The sequence below is a fragment of the Bombina bombina genome, chromosome 1, assembly GCF_027579735.1.
Source record: "Bombina bombina isolate aBomBom1 chromosome 1, aBomBom1.pri, whole genome shotgun sequence".
NCBI classification, from domain to species: domain Eukaryota; kingdom Metazoa; phylum Chordata; class Amphibia; order Anura; family Bombinatoridae; genus Bombina; species Bombina bombina.
Genome location: NC_069499.1, coordinates 1,493,864,565 through 1,493,887,522, shown reverse-complemented (window position 1 = coordinate 1,493,887,522; position 22,958 = coordinate 1,493,864,565). Strand labels below are relative to the sequence as shown.

The following is a 22,958-nucleotide window of genomic DNA, read 5'->3' as shown; positions in this document are numbered from 1 at the left end:
AAACACCAGAGCTGTAGAGTGAGTTACTACTGAATTGAGGAGGAGTAGGACACTGAGACGTATTTGAACATATTGCACACATTGCATCCAAGTTCATAAGCTGCCATTGTAATACCGACTGCCGACTCCAGTTCTATGTTAGTCTGTGGGAGTAAAAACTGTGCACGCCATGTAAAATCTACGTGCGTAACTTGTGTGCTGCTCCGGGTTTGTGATTTTGTGATTTGAGAAAAAAATGGAGAACTTGTTTTTGCGCACGTCGCCAAGTATGTGATCGAGGTGATGGTCTTTTCCATCCATTTCTACTTGCTTTTTTCCTTTTCATTTTTTTTACTCTGTCTAAATAAAGTTATTTTGTAGGTGTGCAGCAAAATGTTGGCGTTTCTTGCATGAGCACTTAAAGCAGAGCTCACAATTATCCTGTATTTCGATACATATTTCAGCAGCTCTATTCCTTCTTCTTCTCTACATTCCCTATCATTTATCCCAACTATGCTTGACCATGTCTCTACATTGCATCAACTCTGCCAATGGCACACTACGCCAACAACCAACTTCACCGTCTATGTTATCATGACTCCACCTCCAGCCTGAATCTGAAATAGGAAAATCTTGTGAGTTATGTATTAGGTTATTATTATTGAGTGTATAAAAGCATGGGCTGCTCTGTGTATTCACTATATAAGCTTTAAATAGAACTCAAGCCTACACAAGTGTATCACAAATGCAGCAGAATAACTTTATACATAAAAGGTGAGTGGCTTTGACCTGTGCTGGTTGCAGGGTTTTATAAAATGTCAGTTTTTATATACTATGGGCCAGATTACAAGTAGTTTGTGCTACCACTCGCGCGTTAACACCGTTAGACTTTGGCTTTTTGCGCACATCAGTTTGCATGCATATTACACGTAAAAAATATTCAATTGCGCTCTAACCCAACAAGCACAAAAAGACAAACAATTTTACAGTGTACTGTCCCTTTAAATAACTTTCTGTGCCTGAACACAGTGTTATCTATATGGGTACTTTCAGTCTCTTTGTGTTAAAAATCAATTTAAAATCCATGTGATAAGAGGCATTCCTTAAGGGCTTATAAATTAGCATATGAGTTTGTCTAGGTTTAGTTTCAACTAAGAATACCAAAAGAAAAAAGCAAATTTGATGATAAAAGTAAATTGGAAAGTTGATTAAAATGGCATGTCCTGTCTAAATAATGAAAGTTTAATTTTGACTAGACTGTCCCTTTAACCTCTACAATCACGTATTTCTTTATTTATCAAATAGCTTTGTGTAATTTTCAAGCCAATTTGTGTATCAATTTATGTAGCCATTCATCAAAGTCTTCTAATGTGGTCTATGATCAGTTGCTCATCAACAGAATATGTGCCTCTCCCATATTTCAGTTTTTATGCTTTCTAATTTACTTTAAAAAACATAACTGTTGACAGCAGATAAGGACTGTAAAACCCATGAAGAATATTTCCTTCTGAAGTGTTTGATGTGCATGAATGTTGATATCTCATGTTGGTTTGGTATTAACTGCCCTGCTCCGAGGATGATTAACAAATAAAGTGTAGCTGATTAGGAGTCACAATCACATGGGGTTCACAGTCTATTGGAACAGCATTTTATGGAGGATATGACACAAACAATAAATGGCTTTTTTTTTTTTTTTAAATTAGGGGTCTATCTCTGTGTTTTTTCCCTTTACATGAACTGTGACAACCCCCTAAATACAGTATATATAATCTAGGTATGGAACATGAAAACATGAGTTATGTTTAAGTTATGTTTAATTAAAACAAATTGTAAAATAGGATTTTAAGCGGCATTGTCAAATTAAAATGTGTCTCTCACAATAAGTATGTTTTGTATATCAAATGTTTAATTTTATCGCCAATTACTTATCCCCTTTCAGGTTTTGCTGCAGTGTAGACACTCATTTTACACTCACTTTCCCTGCTTACTATACTGACTCGCAACTCAAACAATAAAAGCACAGAAATCCATTGAAGGTTATTTTCCTTACTGTATGTTACCATTTCTATTCCTATTCTCATTGCTATGTGAGCAATGTGTGCTTTTTTTATTTGGTTTAGCATTACCAGCAAATTTGTCATGTGTGCTCAGTAGTTATATCTTTAGGATTAAATAATCTCAGGCTCATTACAGGATGGGGGTGGACTGAACCAGGGAGCAGGGTGGCAAAGGCCCAACTGGCCACTCTTGGTGGTGGAATTTGAATCAGTGCAGAAGGTGCAGTGCCCAGCAGTTTATTTTGTTTTTTTATTTTCATTAATTCATTTAAATGTGTATCTGTCTACAGCATGTGTATATAAACATACATACATATATAGGGGTGTCTAGGTTTTATGTCGCTGTAGATATATTCTGTCTTACCTAAACTGCCCGACTTGATGACAGAGATGTGCCTGCCCAGCCCAGTGCCCAAATTACTATGCACCTTAGCTGGGGATTGTCATCCTGAATGCCCCAAAAGTACTGGTTATAGCTGTAGGCTTTCCTACATGCATTTGTTAGAAAGGTCCACATGATAACCAAGGCCACTGGGTAGTAATTGCTCCATGTGCCAAAAGTTGCCAGTCCTCCCCTTTACTTGTACTGAAATCCGTAAAAGAGGATAATGATACTAAATCCAACAAATATGGAGGTAAATCCAAACATTTTACCATGATCTTTGCAAAATTAAACTTAAAGAGATACTTAACCCAAATCTTTTCTTTTATGATTCAGATAGAGCATACAATTTTAAGCAACTTTCTAATTTACTCCTATTATCAATTTTTCTTTGTTCACTTGGTATCTTTATTTGAAAAAGCAGGCATGAAAGCTAAGGAGCAGCCTATTTTTGGTTCAGACACTGGTTAGCACTTGCTGTCTTGTGTCTAAATGTAGCTACCAATCAGCAAGTGCTTTCAAAGGTGCTGAACAGAATTTGGGTTTAGTATCCCTTTAATAATGTGCATAAGGACTGTACTGGCTATATGTTTTCAAATTAATAAAATGATTTATACATTTGGGAGCTCTCTCTTCTTCATTTTATATTAGAAGCTATATTTTGTTGTTAACTGAAATAGATAAAGATTACAAGTCCAGACCATTGGTAACAAGAAATAGTTGATGATTACCATTACGGACCATTAGGTAATTAATGACCGACTTTTGTAATTGTCTGAGAAACAAATGTGCATAAACTGACGACAGGCTAAATAATGCAGCCTTTACACAGTATTATATATAGTGTTTCTGTTTATTTTAATGGAAGAGTAATTTACAAAAATGTAATTAGTAATAACTTACGTGTAGTCTTTGGCCCTGGGTTTGTAGTAAAAAGGAGGTATATAAGCTTCATATACAGCATTTGCTTGCTGGTTTCCGTGGTTTTTCATAAACTGAAACATAAGAAATCACAAGTGGTTTAGAAAACACTGCACATAAATTAAAAGTGAAATTTCTGGTAATGTATGCACAGTTTGTGATCATTACCAATTGTTTTCAAAATTTCACCCAATCCAAATCATTTGAAAACCTTGAAATGAACAATTTATTCAGAATGTTTTCAAATGCTTGACGCAAAAAAACACTGCAATAGTTTGTAAGACGACATTTTGACACAGACCAAAAGCATTTCGTAAGATGTTTAGAACCATTAAAAACTATTTTTACACTTTCTAGTGACATTTCTGGACTATTCACATATTTGTTTGCATGCACAATTTACATTTTAACAAACCCACATTTTTTTAATATTTAAATGTAAATTAAAATACATCTATCACTTATGTGCTAGAAAATATTTGTTACATTGCAAAAAGATTTGTTATGTGTATTGTTTTGCAGGACCAGGACACACCCCTTAATCTTACTTCCTATGCTGTGGCCAATCAGGGACATATATAAATGAGCTCCTGCACATATCAACCAATAAGCAAAACCCACAAACAGGGCCGTCTTTAATATTGACTGGACCCTGGGCAAACATTTCCTTGCCCCCCCCCCCCCCCATGCAATTTCGATCTCCAATCCAACATCCCAAAAAACAACTAAGTCAATTTATTTTATAACTTTTTTTAAATTATTAACCCAGCACTGCTGGGCTAATCATTAAAAAAAAATAAAAAAAAATCAATTGCAATATGTGAAACTGGACCTAAGCAGTACTAATAAGTAAATACATATATAAATTCCTCCACTGTGGATTCATTTAATATGCTTTTGAATGTGATTCTGGTGTGAGGTTAGCTGGTTAAAGAAATTTAGGGCAGCCAACAGGAGCAAAGCAAGGTAAATATTGAGAAAGAAGCATGGAGGTACAGACAAATATAAGTTTACTGACTGGAACAGCAGAACTACCATGAGAAGCTGTAAAATCTGAGACGGAGAGAAAAAAAAACCTATAAAAATAAACCTTACCTTAATGTGTGAAATATCAGCATGACACTATACATCAGCCACAGCAGCACATGTCACTTCTTTGCTAGGAACAAGTCCCCTCTCACCTTGCACTAGACAATGCTGCATGGGGGAGGGACATGTGTGCACTCACTTATTCTTCCCCCTGACACCTTTCTACAAAGCAATGTTCCCCTAACAAAGTTCAGTTAGTTGATCTTAGGGCCACAGCAGAAAGAGCAGGGCTAAGGGGACGAGCAGACTGGATGCTGTCTGTGCAAGGCTGCATGGATACAGTGTGAGACGAGTCACACAGCCTCAAGGCTGAAGAGAGCAGTGTGTGCAGCTGCACAGATCCTCAAATCCTCACATGCTTGCTGCTCCAGCTTTCTGTGGCATGCGCCTACACCCAGTATATGAGTGATCAAGTTTTGCAATTAATAAATTATATTTACAAGAAATGCAGCGTTTTACTCAGATTTTAGTATGCTGCATTGAGGTACACATCTTTTTTTCTGAATACTGAATTAGAATTTATATATATATATATATATATATATATTCAATGTCCATAGGGCACTGCACGCACTTTTTAAGTTTAAAGCTGCCCGGGGTGCATTCAATCAAATTGCATACAAATTCCAGAAAATAGGAGCGCACTCGCCGGGTCTTAAACAAGTAATAATATTTATTTAAACAACGTGACGTTTCGGGGTGGTTAGCCCCGTCCTCAGACCATTAGTAATGGTCTGAGGACGGGGCTAACCACCCCGAAACGTAGCCCCGTCCTCAGACCATTAGTAATGGTCTGAGGACGGGGCTAACCACCCCGAAACGTCACGTTGTTTAAATAAATATTATTACTTGTTTAAGACCCGGCAAGTGCGCTCCTATTTTCTGGAATTTGTATATATATATATATATATATATATATATCCCATATGTATCTGCTATCACAATTCAGGTGGGTCATCAGGGTGCAAAGTCAGTATATAAATAGATCTTCCTTCAAGCAGGAACTGCACTCACTGGGTTTGGATACAATAATACTTATTTGTTACGTGGTAACGTTTCGGGGTTCACAGACCCCTTCCTCAGACCAAACAATGTGCAAGTAAAAACAGTGAATCATAAATGTACTAAGCACCACCCATCAAACAGTTCAAAAAATTGCGCCAAAACTGTGTTTTCATGGCAACATCACAGTTGCCTGGTTACAAAAATATATAAACATATATAAACATTAAATGCATAGTGTGTTCCCATAACAAATATATATATATATATATATATATATATTCTAGTGTAAACAACATATAGGAACCATTCAACTATATTTAGTACCAAATGTGTTACTTCAATAAAGTCCATAGATTCAAAGTTATATAGCATTGCATGTATTAGCTCGTATGAATCACATTAAGTTAGAACAATAAATCCCAAGCAGGATACAGAAGCAGGTATAAAAGCAGATATAACGACAGCTGTATATATGTATATGTGTATTTAGTAATGTAATACGTCTAATATCCCCATCCTTCTCTATCGTTATGGCACTTAATACTGTCTCCTGGGTGTAATTCTGATTAAATGGACACCGTAGTCAAACTCAGTGCGTATATAAATAGTACATATTGTAGTAGTGTCATCAAGAGAGTCTTATTTATATCGTGCATATGTTATAGGATTATGTGTTCCTACTTACGATATAGCTCCTTCAGTCAATTCTTAAATATACGCTGTTAAGCAACATTTATCTGATCAGTGACGGATTGGGCACAATTTTACAGAGCCGACGTGTGCATGACTTGAGGTATAGCCCAAACACATGGCTAATTAGCATACTGCTGTGACATATGCTAAACAGCGCTCTATACAGAGTAAGCAGGCATGCAGAGTATTTTTGGCCTCTAAAATATGCCTAGACAGCAGGCTTGTACATAGATCAAATGCATGTATTAACGATAGGCAGTATGTGAAATACAATGTGTCAAAAAGTAGACTGATCATTGATAGAATCTAATGGTATCTCAGGGCAATGAGCGCAGAGAAGGCAACCATGGGGGAGGAGTATCAATTCCACTATATGATTCAAGACATATCGATATATATGAGACTCAGTGTCTATTCATTGGATCGATCTAATAGTCTAAAAAATATGTACACACACCCACTCAGTTAAAGGTATAGTGTGTAGTAATAAAGGTATAGTGTGTAGTAATAAGAGTACTCAGTAGAGCATATATTAATAATTGGTGACACGTAGCTTGTTTAATTCTTTCATTAGAGAGCTATATAGTATGTGACAATCATATGAGTGGACGTATATTGTTACACTGAGTCATAACCATTATTCTATATTATTATTATCATGTGTGTACATATATGTAATATTCTAAACCAAAAGTTATTATTATGACATAAGTGTTTCCATTAAGTTATCAACATGATCAGATGAAGTCATCCAAGATAGCGTCCCTTCAATTCCGATTGGCTGATAGAATTCTTTCAGCCAATCGGAATTAAGGTAGGAAAAATCCTATTGGTTGATGCAATCAGCCAATAGGATTGAAGTTCAATCCTATTGGCTGATCCAATCAGCCAATATGATTGAGCTTGCATTCTATTGGCTGATTGGATCAGCCAATAGGATTGAACTTCAACTAGGAAACGGCACTCAGCAAATAGTCCAACCTCCTGGTGCACTGCTAAACAGATTATATAGAATCCAAGTAAACCCCTACTCGGCCAGTATATATGGGGAATACAAAAAGCAGGCAAACAACAGGAATATAAACAGCAAGCCTTTGTATGTGCATAAGAAATCCAAACAGAGGACTTTAAAGTGAAAGTAAATCCTAATGTTGTACAAACGCTAGGATTGACTTTTGAAACAAATAAAGGGCACTTTCATTCATGAAGTATAAGATACTTCATGTAGAAAGCGCCTTTATTTGTTTTAACTAATCGCCATTCTTAGCTGCTACAGCAGCACACGGCTAAAAATTTGTTTAGCTGTGTGCTGCTGTAGCAGCTAAAAACGTCCCCTTTATTTGTTTCAAAAGTCAATCCTAGCATTTGTAAAATGCTAGGATTTACTTTCACTTTAAAGGGACAGTCAACCATAGAATTGTTATTGTTTTAAAAGATAGATAATCCCTTTATTACTCATTCCCCAGTTTTGCATAACAAACACAGTTATATTAATGTACTTTTTACCTCTGTGATTACCTTGTATCTAGGAACCTTCTTCCAGCCCCCTGATCACATGACTGTTTATTATCTATTGTCTTAAATTTAGCATTGTTTTGTGCTAGATCTTAAATAACCCCCTGTGCCTGAACACAGTGTTATCTATATGGCCCACATGTACTTTCTGTCTCTTTGTGTTGAAAAGAGATTTAAAAAGCATGTGATAAGAAGCAGCCCTCAAAGGCTTAGAAATTAGCATATGAGCCTACCTATGTTTAGTTTAAACTAAGAATGCCAAGAGAAAAAAGCAAATTTGATGATAAAAGTAAATTGGAAAGTCAATTAAAATTAAAAGTCCGATCTGAATAATGAAAGTTTAATTTATACTTGACTGTCCCTTTAAGCAATGACGTTTCAGCTCACACACAAGCCATTCTCAAGTGGATGTCGTGGCCTCCACTTGAGAAAGGCTTGTGTGTGAGCCGAAACGCAATGGCTTAAGGCCCTCTGTTTGGATATCTTATGCACATAAAAAGGCTTGCTGTTTATATTCCTGTTGTTTGCCTGCTTTTTATATTCCCCATATATACCCCATATACACTGGCCGAGTAAGGGTTTACTTGGACTCTCTCTCTCTTTCTCTCTCTCTCTCTCTCTCTCTCTCTCTCTCTCTCTCTCTCTCTCTCTCTCTCTCTCTCTCTCTCTCTATATATATATATATATATATATATATATATATATATATATATATATATATATATATATGACTGCTATCACCTTTCTTCAAGCTTTTGGATAATTTATGAATACCATACTAAGCTGTTATTACTGTAGAATTTATATGAAGTGCTGCTAAGGTGATGCACCCCAGTCAAGCAATATCTGCTTCTCTGTCTGTGGCTAGCCCCACTGCCACTGCTAGAGTCAGCAACTCCTGTTGTTTGTGTCTGCATGTGTGAGTGCTTGTGTGTATTTGTGAGTGTTTGTGTGTTGTGTGTGTATGTTACTGCTTGTAGGAGTGTTTGTGTCTGTTTGTATGTGTGCAAGTATTTGTCTGTGTGTGTTGAGTGTGTGAGTGTGTGAGTGTCTGTGTGTGTGTTTGTAATTCATTTTGAAGTCAGACTTATAAATTATTATTTTAAAATGTGTTAACTGTAACTATCCTCCTCTCCATGTGTAGTGTTGTCATACAGTGAGACATGCAAGGGCTAGTGTGTGTGTGTGTGTGTGGGGGGGGGGTGCACTTTAGAATTTGGGTGGTGAACATTTTGGATTTTTGCCCTAGGAGACAGATTCTCTAAAAAAAAGCCCTGGAGAAGCCCTCTTAAAAGACAGTTTAATATTGTTTATCTTTTCTCCATTGCTATGACCAATCAGGGACAGATATTAATAAGCTTCTGCACATCAAGCATTTACTTTGCATTATGTAGGAGGGTTAGAGGATTCCACAGAATGTATTCCAGCTCCTCTGGGGCAGTGGACAAACTACAATGTTCAAATATATCTTTCTGGGAAAAAACAGGCAAAATGAATAACAATTTCTACGGCCAAAGTTTCCTGCTAGCGGTGTCAATGCTTGTGCAATATCGTGCGGACATGATTCGCGACATCTGCAGGGCGGACAGTGAATCCGCCTGGCATTTGATAAATCTACCCCTTAAACTCTGTTGTCCAAAATGAATAGGTGAATTTGCATCAGTAGAATGTGTTTACTAACGAAGGGGTCGATGATAATCTATCGTTTGATAATTATCGGCAGAATAATAGTTCGCTATAAGCACTTTTAGCACTAAAAACTCATTATCGGATTTCTGGAAAAAGGCCTTAAACATAACACGGGACTGTCCTGTTCAAGGTGACAGCTAAACAGACTTAATAAACCAGCAAACTGTGCTTTTCATCTCCCTAGAAAGTAGTGGTTTTGCCCATACACTGAAAATAGATCTCTTCGCCATATTCAATTAAGTTATGAAATTAATTATTTGAGCATCTCTTTAATAAGATCTAGATTTATAAGATCTGGATTTGCATAGATCTTAGTGTGGCGATCTTTCACAAGCATAAATCCGGCACCAAAAATAGTTGAAGTCCACAAGGGGCCGTCTACTTCTGCATTCGGAAGCTAACGAAGCTGCTGAATACCCATGTCTGTCTTTTATAGTTCATTGGTAGTGGGCTATCCTATAATTTATATATATAATTGTAATAGTTAACCAAATGCATGATATCTCACACATTAAACAAGAGCCACAAAAAATGCAAGAAAAACATAATTTATGTAAGAACTTACCTGATAAATTCATTTCTTTCATATTAGCAAGAGTCCATGAGCTATGGGATATACATTCCTACCAGGAGGGGCAAAGTTTCCCAAACCTCAAAATGCCTATAAATACACCCCTCACCACACCCACAAATCAGTTTAACGAATAGCCAAGAAGTGGGGTGATAAGAAAAAAGTGCGAAAGCATAAAAAATAAGGAATTGGGATAATTGTGCTTTATACAAAAAATCATAACCACCACAAAAAAAGGGTGGGCCTCATGGACTCTTGCTAATATGAAAGAAATGAATTTATCAGGTAAGTGCTTACATAAATTATGTTTTATTTCATGTAATTAGCAAGAGTCCATGAGCTAGTGACGTATGGGATAATAAATACCCAAGATGTGGAACTTCCACGCAAGAGTCACTAGAGAGGGAGGGATAAAATAAAGACAGCCAATTCCGCTGAAAAATAATCCACACTCCAAAATAAAGTTTTAATCTTATAATGAAAAAAAATGAAATTATAAGCAGAAGAATCAAACTGAAACAGCTGCCTGAAGTACTTTTCTACCAAAAACTGCTTCAGAAGAAGAAAACACATCAAAATGGTAGAATTTAGTAAAAGTATGCAAAGAAGACCAAGTTGCTGCTTTGCAAATCTGATCAACCGAAGCTTCATTCCTAAACGCCCAGGAAGTAGAAACTGACCTAGTAGAATGAGCTGTAATCCTTTGAGGCAGAGTTTTACCCGACTCGACATAAGCATGATGAATCAAAGACTTTAACCAAGACGCCAAAGAAATGGCAGAGGCCTTCTGACCTTTCCTGGAACCAGAAAAGATAACAAATAGACTAGAAGTCTTTCGGAAATCTTTAGTAGTTTCAACATAATATTTCAAAGCTCTAACTACATCCAAAGAATGTAATAATCTTTCCTTAGAATTCTTAGGATTAGGACACAATGAAGGAACCACAATTTCTCTAATGTTGTTAGAATTCACAACTTTAGGTAAAAATTTAAATGAAGTCCGCAACACCGCCTTATCCTGATGAAAAATCAGAAAAGGAGATTCACAAGAAAGAGCAGATAACTCAGAAACTCTACTAGCAGAAGAGATGGCCAAAAGGAACAACACTTTCCAAGAAAAAAATGTAATATCCAAAGAATGCATAGGTTCAAACGGAGGAGCTTGTAAAGCCCCCAGAACCAAATTCAAACTCCAAGGAGGAGAGATTGACTTAATGACAGGTTTTATACGAACCAAAGCCTGTACAAAACAATGAATATCAGGAAGATTAGCAATCTTTCTGTGAAATAGCACAGAAAGAGCAGAAATTTGTCCTTTCAAGGAACTTGCAGACAAACCTTTATCCAGACCATCCTGAAGAAACTGTAAAATTCTAGGAATTCTAAAAGAATGCCAGGAAAATTGATGAGAAAAACACCAAGAAATGTAAGTCTTCCAGACTTGATAATATATCTTCCTAGACACAGATTTACGAGCCTGTAACATAGTATTAATTACGGAGTCAGAGAAACCTCTATGACTGAGAATCAAGCGTTCAATCTCCATACCTTCAAATTTAATGATTTGAGATCCTGATGGAAAAAATGACCTTGAGATAGAAGGTCTGGTCTTAACGGAAGAGTCCAAGGTTGGCAAGTAGCCATCCGAACAAGATCCGCATACCAAATCCTGTGAGGCCATGCTGGAGCCACCAGCAGAACAAACGAACGCTCTTTTAGAATCTTGGAGATCACTCTTGGAAGAAGAACTAGAGGCGGAAAGATATAGGCAGGATGATACTTCCAAGGAAGTGACAATGCATCCACTGCCTCCGCCTGAGGATCCCTGGATCTGGACAGATACCTGGGAAGTTTCTTGTTTAGATGAGAGGCCATCAGATCTATTTCTGGAAGTCCCCAGACTTGAACAATCTGAAGAAATACCTCTGGGTGAAGAGACCATTCGCCCGCATGTAACGTCTGGCGACTGAGATAATCCGCTTCCCAATTGTCTATACCTGGGATGTGAACCGCAGAGTTTAGACAGGAGCTGGATTCCGCCCATACAAGTATCCGAGATACTTCTTTCATAGCCAGAGGACTGTGAGTCCCCCCTTGATGATTGACATATGCCACGGTTGTGACATTGTCCATCTGAAAACAAATGAACGATTCTCTCTTCAGAAGAGGCCACGACTGAAGAGCTCTGAAAATCACACGGAGTTCCAAAATATTGATTGGTAATCTCGCCTCCTGAGATTCCCAAACCCCCTGCGCTGTCAGAGACCCCCATACAGCTCCCCAACCTGTCAGACTCGCATCTGTTGAGATCACAGTCCAGGTTGGAAGAACAAAAGAAGCCCCTTGAACTAAACAATGGTGATCTGTCCACCACGTCAGAGAGTGTCGTACAATCGGATTTAAAGATATTAACTGTGATATCTTTGTATAATCCCTGCACCACTGGTTCAGCATACAAAGCTGAAGAGGTCGCATGTGAAAACGAGCAAAGGGGATCGCGTCCGATGCAGCAGTCATAAGACCTAGAATTTCCATGCATAAGGCTACCGAAGGGAATGATTGAGACTGAAGGTTTTGACAAGCTGAAACCAATTTCAAACGTCTCTTGTCCGTCAGAGACAAAGTCATGGACACTGAATCTATTTGGAAACCTAAAAAGGTTACCCTTGTCTGAGGAATCAATGAACTCTTTGGTAAATTGATCCTCCAACCATGTTCTTGAAGAAACGACACAAGTCGATTCTTATGAAATTCTGCTAAATGTGAAGACTGAGCAAGTACCAAGATATCGTCCAAATAAGGAAAAACCACAATACCCTGTTCTCTGATTAAAGATAAAAGGGCACAGAGAACCTTTGAAAAAATCCTTGGAGCTGTCGCTAGGCCGAACGGCAGAGCCACAAACTGGTAATGCTTGTCTAGAAAAGAGAATCTCAGAAACTGAAAGTGATCTGGATGAATCGGAATATGCAGATATGCATCTTGTAAATCTATTGTGGACATATAATGCCCTTGCTGAACAAAAGGCAGAATAGTCCTTATAGTTACCATTTTGAATGTTGGTATCTTTACATAACGATTCAATATTTTTAAATCCAGAACTGGTCTGAAGGAATTCTCCTTCTTTGGTACAATGAATAGATTTGAGTAAAACCCCAGACCCTGTTCCAGAACTGGAACTGGCACAATTACTCCAGCCAACTCTATATCTGAAACACATTTCAGAAATGCTTGAGCCTTCACTGGATTTATTGGAATGCGAGAAAGAAAAAATCTTCTTGCAGGAGGCCTTACCTTGAAACCTATTCTGTACCCTTGTGAAACAATGTTCTGAATCCAAAGACTGTGAATCGAATTGATCCAAATTTCTTTGAAAAATCGTAATCTGCCCCCTACCAGCTGTGCTGGAATGAGGGCCGCACCTTCATGTGGACTTGGGAGCTGGCTTTGGCTTTCTGAAAGGCTTGGATTTATTCCAGACTGGAGATGGTTTCCAAACAGAAACCGTTCCTTTAGGGGAAGGATCAGGCTTCTGTTCCTTATTCTGACGAAAGGAACGAAAACGATTAGCAGCCCTATATTTACCTTTAGATTTTTTATCCTGAGGTAAAAAGGTTCCTTTCCCCCCAGTAACAGTTGAAATAATAGAATCCAACTGGGAACCAAACAATTTATTACCTTGGAAAGAAAGGGAAAGCAAAGTTGACTTAGAAGACATATCTGCATTCCAAGTTTTAAGCCATAAAGCTATTCTAGCTAAAATAGCTAAAGACATATACCTGACATCAACTCTAATGATATCAAAGATGGCATCACAAATAAAGTTATTAGCATGTTGAAGAATTTTAACAATGCTATGAGTATTATGATCTGACACTTGTTGTGCCAAAGCCTCCAACCAAAAAGTGGAAGCTGCCGCAACATCAGCCAAAGAAATAGCAGGCCTAAGAAGATTACCTGAACATAAATACGCTTTCCTTAGAAAGGAATCAATTTTCCTATCTAAAGGATCCTTAAAGGAAGTACTATCTGCCGTAGGAATAGTAGTACGTTTAGCGAGAGTAGAGATAGCCCCATCAACTTTAGGGATTTTGTCCCAAAACTCTAATCTGTCAGATGGCACAGGATACAATTTCTTAAACCTTTTAGAAGGAGTAAATGAATTACCCAGATTATTCCATTCCCTAGAAATTACTTCAGAAATAGCATCAGGGACAGGAAAAACGTCCGGAATAACTAAAGGAGGTTTAAAAACCGAATTTAAACGCTTAGTAGATTTAGTATCAAGAGGACTAGATTCCTCCATCTCTAATGCGATTAAAACTTCTTTAAGTAAAGAACGAATAAATTCCATTTTAAATAAATATGAAGATTTATCAGTGTCAATATCTGAGACAGAATCCTTCTGATCCAGGGTCAATCTGAGACATCTTGCAATATGTAAGAGAAAAAACAACATATAAAGCAAAATCTATCAAATTCCTTAAAAGACAGTTTCAGGAATGGGAAAAAATGCCAATGAACAAGCCTCTAGCAACCAGAAGCAAATGAAAAATGAGACTTAAATAATGTGAAAAAAAGGTGGAGACAAAAATGACGCCCACATTTTTTAGCGCCAAAAAAGACGCCCACATTATTGGCGCCTAAATGCTTTTGGCGCCAAAAATGACGCCACATCCGGTGACACCGACATTTTTGGCGCAAAACGTCAAAAAAATGACGCAAACACGAACAACTTCCGGCAACAAGTATGACGCCGGAAATGACATAGAAATTTTTGGCGCCAAAAAAGTCCGCGCCAAGAATGACGCAATAAAATGAAGCATTTTCAGCCCCCGCGAGCCTAACAGCCCACAGGGAAAAAAGTCAATTTTAAGGTAAGAAAAAATGATTTATTCATATGCATTATCCCAAATAATGAAACTGACTGTCTGAAATAAGGAATATTGATCTGAAATAAGGAATATTATATTAGTCCTAAAGCCCATTCACACGGGCCATTTTTTGAAGTACAGCGGTCCCACCCTTTGCTCTCTCTCCCCCTCTCTTTTGTGCTCTCTCCCCCTCTTTTTGCGCTCTCTCCCCCTGCTCTCTCTCTCGCTCCACCTCTCTTTTGCTCTCTCTCTCCCTCCTCTCTTTTTGCTCTCTCTCACCCCTCTCTTTTGCTCTCTCTCCCCCTCTCTTTTGCGCTCTCGCTCCACCTCTCTTTTGCTCTCTCTCTCCCCCCTCTATTTTGTGCTCTCTCCCCCTCTCTTTTGCTCTCTCTCTCCCCCCTCTCTTTTGCTCCCTCTCTCTCCCTCTCTTTTGTTTTCTCCCCCCCTCTCTTTTGCTCTCTCTCCCCCCTCTCTTTTGCTCTCTCTCCCCCCTCTCTTTTGCTCTCTCTCTCCCCCCTCTCTTTTGCGTTCTCTCTCTTTTGCGTGCTCTCTCTCCCCCCTCTTTTGTGCTCTCTGTCTCCCGCTCTCTTTTGTGCTCTCTCTCTCCCCCTCTCTTTTGCGCTTTCTCTCCCCCCTCTCTTTTGCTCTCTCTCTCTCCCCCTCTCTTTTGCTCTGTCTCTCTCTCCTTTTTTTTGCTCTCTCTCTCCATCCCTCTCTTTTGCTATTTCTCTCCATCCCTCTCTTTTGCTCTCTCTCTCCCCCCTCTCTTTTGCTCTCTCTCTCCCCCCTCTCTCTTGATTTGTCTCTCTCTCCCCTCTCTTTTGCTCTCTCTCTCCATCCCTCTCTTTTGCTCTCTCTCCCCCCCTCTCTATTACTCTCTCTCCCCCCTCTCTTTTGCTCTCTCTCTCCCCTCTCTTTTTCTCTCTCCCCCCTCTCTTTTGCTCTCTCTCCACCTCTCTTTTTCTCTCTCTCCCCCCTCTCTTTTGCTCTCTCTCCCCCTTCTCTCCCCTCTATTTTGCTCTTTCCCCTCTCTTTTGCTCTTTCCCCTCTATTTTGCTCTCTCTCTCCCCTCTCTTCTGCACTGTCCCCTCTCTTCTGCTTTCCCCCCCTCTCTTTAGCTCTTTCCTATCTCTTTTTGTCTCTCCCCCTCTCTTTCTATTTCTCTCCCCTCTCTGTTGCGCCAACTGTGCCAGACCACCCCCCTGCCATGCCCACCCACGCCCCCGACCACACCGATCAGCCCACGGCCATGCCCGGCCACGCCCACGCTCCTGTCCGGCCGCGCCCACTTTCGCCGCAAACAGCATGGATTGTCAGGTAAGGCCAGGTGTGTTTGTCCTCGTGCTGTCTCTACTGCGCATGACAGCTTCGGACAAACACACTTGGCCTTTTATATAATAGGATAAGGGCACCTGTCAATTCAACCTTATATTACATGTTTAAAAACACAAAATAACTATTTAAAGTTTCCTGACCATTTAAAGTTCAACAGATTAAAATGCCACATTAGATCATGCTGATATCCATCTGATTAAAACTATATGAGACTAATTTCTCTTAAACACTATAAGCCAGAATGTCGATATTTTCATCCAATTGAGAAGCGAACAGTTCTTGCTGTGACATATTCCCCTCAGACATCACTAAAAAGATTGGATGGAATACTTTGTACCTGTATAGAATCATCATCCCAGTAATCAAGACGCACAGATTTGACTCTTCCAGATGACTGTAAATTACGATGGATCCCTGAACACTGCACACAAATAAATACTCCCAGGCTACAGGATGCCCAGTCAGGATCTGAAAGAAATTAAATAAAGTTTTTCAGTGCTATTGTATTTACATACCATGGTTCTAATGGCAAAGTTACCTCACTGAGAAGCTGTAGATAAACTGTCCTTTTCTTTATCTTGCTGAATACTAGGTCCAGGAATATATATTAATAACAATTGTCAAGTCTCAGTCCTAAAGGATTTCCCATAAATCTTTAAAACATTAAGGGACAGATTACAAGTGGGACGCTAAATCGTTGTAAGTAAACTTTTAACGTGGGTGGGTTAGAGCGCATATTACAAGTTTAACATAAATTGTTTGCACACAAGCGAAATTCAATGCGCGCTAACTTCAGGACTTCTGATATCGCAATCACGTCAACTCATTAATTACAAGTGGAGCGCTAAATTATCTCGGTAGCAATTAGCGCTTTTAAAATTAACCAGAGATCAGATCTCTGTTTAATTTTATGAATGTGCCCCAAATGCCCCCAAAATACATACTAGTATAAAAATAAAGATAGTAGCATCTTATTTTTTTAATAAAATGACTGCACTAGGCAGTATTTTGGGTCTAAAGTTGGTGGGAGTGGGGTATTAGAATAAAAAGGGCACTGAAAAGTGCCTTTACATTGCGGTCTATGGGAACTGTGTGTTCCCAGTAAATATATATGCATATGCTTATATACATATATATTTATGCATTAACACATACATATATAAGCATATACATATATATTTACATTTGCTGCCCTCTTTGAAGGGCGATGTTCTGATGCCGGCTCTGACGGCATCATAACAAGGCTCCCATAGGACACGCGTTAACTTTAATTGCACTCAAGCGATCATGTTTACTTTCAACTTGTAATATGAGCAAAATAAACGATTCGCTCAAACACCCATAACTGTTCGCGCTCCACTCGTAATCTTGCACTTATTTGGAAAAACAGCATTTTTGTATTGGCTAAAAGATACCGTTCATTAATGGGAGTTTGTATTCAGACACATGAATTGTATAACTACACCAAAAATAAAGAATGCATGGAGAAATACCTGAGCAGTTCTTTAAGAAAGATACATATTATTTAAAGGGATAGAAAGGTCAAAATCGAAATGTGTGTAGGATCATTTAAATGTTAAAAAGAAGCATTTTTGCAATATACTTCCATTACAGTTTTTCTGCAGCATATGCACATATCCTGTGAGGGCCAGTACACCAGTATTCAAACACCACACCTTCTCAGAGTCCGTGGGAGCTTTTAAGAGACAAATTACATCTTCACAGAAGAAATACACATCAACTTCAGCTCTCTGAGCTTGAATACTGGTGAAAAGGCCCTCACAGGATATGTGCGTATGCCACAGAAAAACTATTAACTTTTACTAGAAGAATTTTTGCTAATGGAAGTATTTTGCTAAAATGCTTCTATTTGAAATTGAAATTCATTTATGCACACTTCAATTTGACCTTTCTATCCCTTTAAGGGAGCTACAAACAATAGGAATTTTTGAAGAATCTCAGTTAAGATGAACCTGCACACTCTATTGAATGCCTGAATTGTAACATTAAAAAGGAAGCCAAACTGGTTCTTCAGAGAAGTTACACACACACTGTAAAAACAAAGAGATGGCTTACAGGAAATACAGGCTGAAATCTGCCAAAAGTAAAGTCAAAATTATATAGAGCATGCAATTATACAGAATTTATAGTTTACTTCTATTATCAAATGTGCTTTGTTCTTTTGGTATCCTTTGTTGAGGAGTACAACTAGGTAGGCTCATAGGAGGAGAAGGATGTGCATGTGTATGGAGTACTCTATGGTAGCAGAGTTTGCAACGTTTATAAGAATGTTGTTGCAAATATTGCTACCATACAATGACGTGCACACTCCTAAGCATTAGTATGACTCCAACAAAGGATACCATCAGAATAAAGCAAATGTAATAATACAAGTAAATGTAAAAGGTTTTAACACTGCCCACTTTATCTTAACTTTACCTCCCTTTAAGAAGTGTGCATAGTCAGTGAATAATTGACAAACAAAAGGATAATTAGAGTCAAGCAGAAATTATATATAAAATGTTTGTATTAATCATATCGAAAGCAGTAATTCTGAATTTAAAATATTAAAACATGTTTTGGAGGGTTTTAACTAAAAAGTCTTTACATTTAAATTATAAGAAGCAGGAAATGTATGACTGATAACCTCACAGGTATGGTGGTGAGCAGGACAAACTCCTATAATAACCAGATCTAAAAAAATAGATGAATTCAATATAGGAACATTGTTAGAAGGAAAAAAAGGTTATATATTTAGATTTTTGGAAAAAAATAAACAATTAATGTGCATATGTCCTTTTAAACCCTTCACTGACAGGCTTATTATATTTGCTGAAGCTGTGTTCAAACAAACATATCATGAAAACAATACATTTCTGGTTTTTTTTTTTTGTTTTTTTTAAATAAGCAGACCAAAATAACTATAATTTAAAGAAATACCAAAAAAGGATGCAAAAAAACATAATTTATGTAAGAACTTACCTGATAAATTCATTTCTTTCATATTAGCAAGAGTCCATGAGCTAGTGACGTATGGGATATACATTCCTACCAGGCTTCATTCCTACCAAGCTTCATTCCTAAAAGCCCAGGAAGTAGAAACTGACTTAGTAGAATGAGCCGTAATCCTTTGAGGCGGGGACTTACCCGACTCCACATAAGCATGATGAATCAAAGACTTTAACCAAGACGCCAAAAAAATGGCAGAAGCTTTCTGACCTTTCCTGGAACCAGAAAAGATAATAAATAGACTAGAAGTCTTTATAAAATCTTTAGTAGCTTCAACATAATATTTCAAAGCTCTTACTATATCCAAAGAATGTAAAGATCTCTCCTTTGAATTCTTAGGATTAGGGCACAATGAAGGGACAACAATTTCTCTACTAATGTTGTTAGAATTCACAACCTTAGGTAAAAATTGAAATGAAGTCCGCAACACCGCCTTATCCTGATGAAAAATCAGAAAAGGAGATTCACAAGAAAGAGCAGATAACTCAGAAACTCTTCTAGCAGAAGAGATGGCCAAAAGGAACAAAACTTTCCAAGAAAGTAATTTAATATCCAGAGAATGCATAGGTTCAAACGGAGGAGCCTGTAAAGCCCTCAGAACCAAATTAAGACTCCAAGGAGGAGAGATTGACTTAATGACAGGCTTGATACGAACCAAAGTCTGTACAAAACAATGAATATCAGGAAGATTAGCAATCTTTCTATGAAAAAGAACAGAAAGAGCAGAGATTTGTCCTTTCAAAGAACTTGCAGATAAACCTTTATCCAAACCATCATGAAGAAATTGTAAAATTCTAGGAATTCTAAAAGAATGCCAGGAGAACTTATGAGAAGAACACCAAGAAATGTAAGTCTTCCAGACTCGATAATAAATCTTCCTAGACACAGATTTACGAGCCTGTAACATAGTATTAATTACTGAGTCAGAGAAACCTCTATGACTAAGAATTAAGCGTTCAATTTCCATACCTTCAAATTTAATGATTTGAGATCCTGATGGAAAAATGGGCCTTGAGATAGAAGATCTGGTCTTAACGGAAGTGTCCAAGGTTGGCAACTGGCCATCCGAATGAGATCCGCATACCAAAACCTGTGAGGCCATGCTGGAGCCACCAGCAGTACAAACGAACGTTCCATTAGAATTTTGGAAATCACTCTTGGAAGAAGAACTAGAGGCGGAAAGATATAGGCAGGATGATAATTCCAAGGAAGCGACAACGCATCCACTGCTTCCGCCTGAGGATCCCTGGATCTGGACAGATACCTGGGAAGTTTCTTGTTTAGATGAGAGGCCATCAGATCTATTTCTGGAAGTCCCCAGATTTGAACAATCTGAAGAAATACCTCTGGGTGAAGAGACCATTCGCCCAGATGTAACGTCTGGCGACTGAGATAATCCGCTTCCCAATTGTCTACACCTGGGATGTGAACCGCAGAAATTAGACAGGAGCTGGATTCCGCCCATACAAGTATCCGAGATACTTCTTTCATAGCTTGAGGACTGTGAGTCCCACCTTGATGATTGACATACGCCACGGTTGTGACATTGTCCGTCTGAAAACAAATAAACAATTCTCTCTTCAGAAGAGGCCAGAACTGGAGAGCTCTGAAAATAGCACGGAGTTCCAAAATGCTGATTGGTAATCTTGCCTCCTGAGATTCCCAAACCCCTTGCGCTGTCAGAGATCCCCATACAGCTCCCCAACCTGAAAGACTCGCATCTGTTGAGATCACAGTCCAGGTTGGGCGAACAAAAGAGGCCCCTTGATTTAAACGATGGTGATCCAACCACCAAGTCAGAGAAGATCGAACATTGGGATTTAAGGATATTATTTGTGATATCCTTGTATAATCCCTGCACCACTGGTTCAGCATACAAAGCTGAAGAGGTCTCATGTGAAAACGAGCAAAGGGGATCGCGTCCGATGCAGCAGTCATGAGACCTAGAATTTCCATGCAAAAAGCTACCGAAGGGAATGACTGAGACTGAAGGTTTCGACAAGCTGAAACCAACTTCAGACGTCTCTTTTCTGTTAGAGACAATGTCATGGACACTGAATCTATTTGAAAGCCCAAAAAGGTTACCTTTGTCTGAGGAATCAAAGAACTCTTTGGTAAATTGATCCTCCAACCATGTTTTTGAAGAAACAACACAAGTTGATTCGTATGAGATTCTGCAGAATGTAAAGACTGAGCAAGTACCAAGATATCGTCCAAATAAGGAAATACTGCAATACCCTGTTCTCTGATTACAGAGAGAAGGGCACCGAGAACCTTTGAAAAGATCCTTGGAGCTGTTGCTAGGCCAAACGGAAAGGCAACAAACTGGTAATGCTTGTCTAGAAAAGAGAATCGCAGAAACTGATAGTGATCTGGATGAATCGGAATATTAAGATATGCATCCTGTAAATCTATTGTGGACATATAATGCCCTTGCTGAACAAAAGGCAGAATAGTCCTTATAGTCACCATTTTGAATGTTGGTATTCTTACATAACGATTCAATATTTTTAGATCCAGAACTGGTCTGAAGGAATTCTCCTTCATTGGTACAATGAATAGATTTGAGTAAAACCCCAGACCCCGTTCCAGAACTGGAACTGGCACAATTACCCCAGCCAACTCTAGATCTGAAACACATTTCAGAAATGCCTGAGCCTTTACTGGGTTTACTGGAATGCGAGAGAGAAAAAATCTTCTCACAGGAGGTCTTATCTTAAAACCTATTCTGTATCCTTGAGAAACAATGTTCTGAATCCAAAGACTGTGAATTGAATTGATCCAAATATCTTTGAAAAATCGTAACCTGCCCCCTACCAGCTGTGCTGGAATGAGGGCCACACCTTCATGCGTATTTGGGAGCTGGTTTTGACTTTCTAAAAGGCTTGGATTTATTCCAGACTGGAGAAGGTTTCCAAACAGAAACCGTTCCTTTAGGGGAAGGGTCAGGCTTCTGTTCTTTATTCTGACGAAAGGAACGAAAACGATTAGCAGCCCTGTATTTACCTTTAGATTTTTTGTCCTGCGGCAAAAAGGTTCCTTTCCCCCCAGTAACAGTTGAAATAATAGAATCCAACTGTGAACCAAATAATTTATTACCTTGGAAAGAAAGAGAAAGCAAAGTTGACTTAGAAGTCATATCTGCACTCCAAGATTTAAGCCATAAAGCTCTTCTAGCTAAAATAGCTAAAGACATATACCTGACATCAATTCTAATGATATCAAAAATGGCATCAAAAATAAAGTTATTAGCATGTTGAAGAATGCTATAAGCCTTATGATCTGACACTTGTTGCGCTAAAGCCTCCAACCAGAAAGTTGAAGCTGCAGCAACATCAGCCAAAGAAATAGAAGGTCTAAGAAGATTAACTGAACATAAATAAGCTCTCCTTAGAAAGGATTCAATCTTCCTGTCTAAAGGATCCTTAAAGGAAGTACTATCCACCGTAGGAATAGTAGTACGTTTAGCAAGAGTAGAAATAGCCCCATCAACTTTAGGGATTTTATCCCAAAATTCTAATCTATCAGATGGCACAGGGTACAATTTCTTAAACCTTTGAGAAGGAGTAAATGAAGTACCCAGACTATTCCATTCCCTAGAGATTACTTCTGAAATAGCATCAGGAACTGGAAAAACTTCAGGAATAACTACATGAGGTTTGAAAACCGAATTTAAATGCTTAGTAGATCTAGTATCAAGAGGACTAGACTCCTCCATATCTAATGCAATTAACACTTCTTTAAGTAAAGAACGAATAAACTCCATCTTAAATAAATATGAAGATTTATCAGTGTCAATATCTGAGGCAGAATCTTCTAAACCAGATAGATCCTCATCA

The 22,958-nt window shown here is 38.3% G+C and overlaps 1 protein-coding gene across 2 annotated transcripts in view; it reads right to left on the bottom strand.

The window, feature by feature from the left end:
• The window catches only part of ADAP2 (ArfGAP with dual PH domains 2), a 101,266-nt gene that overhangs the window by 50,448 nt on the left and 27,860 nt on the right, over window positions 1-22,958 (bottom strand). For both annotated transcript variants that reach the window (XM_053707449.1, XM_053707440.1), the window contains 2 exons: window positions 16,448-16,578; window positions 3,322-3,413 (listed from right to left, as the gene is read on the bottom strand). In XM_053707449.1, coding sequence (XP_053563424.1) covers window positions 3,322-3,410 — 89 coding nt within the window. In that variant the 5' untranslated portion in view covers window positions 3,411-3,413; window positions 16,448-16,578. The remainder of the gene's footprint in view (window positions 1-3,321; window positions 3,414-16,447; window positions 16,579-22,958) is intronic.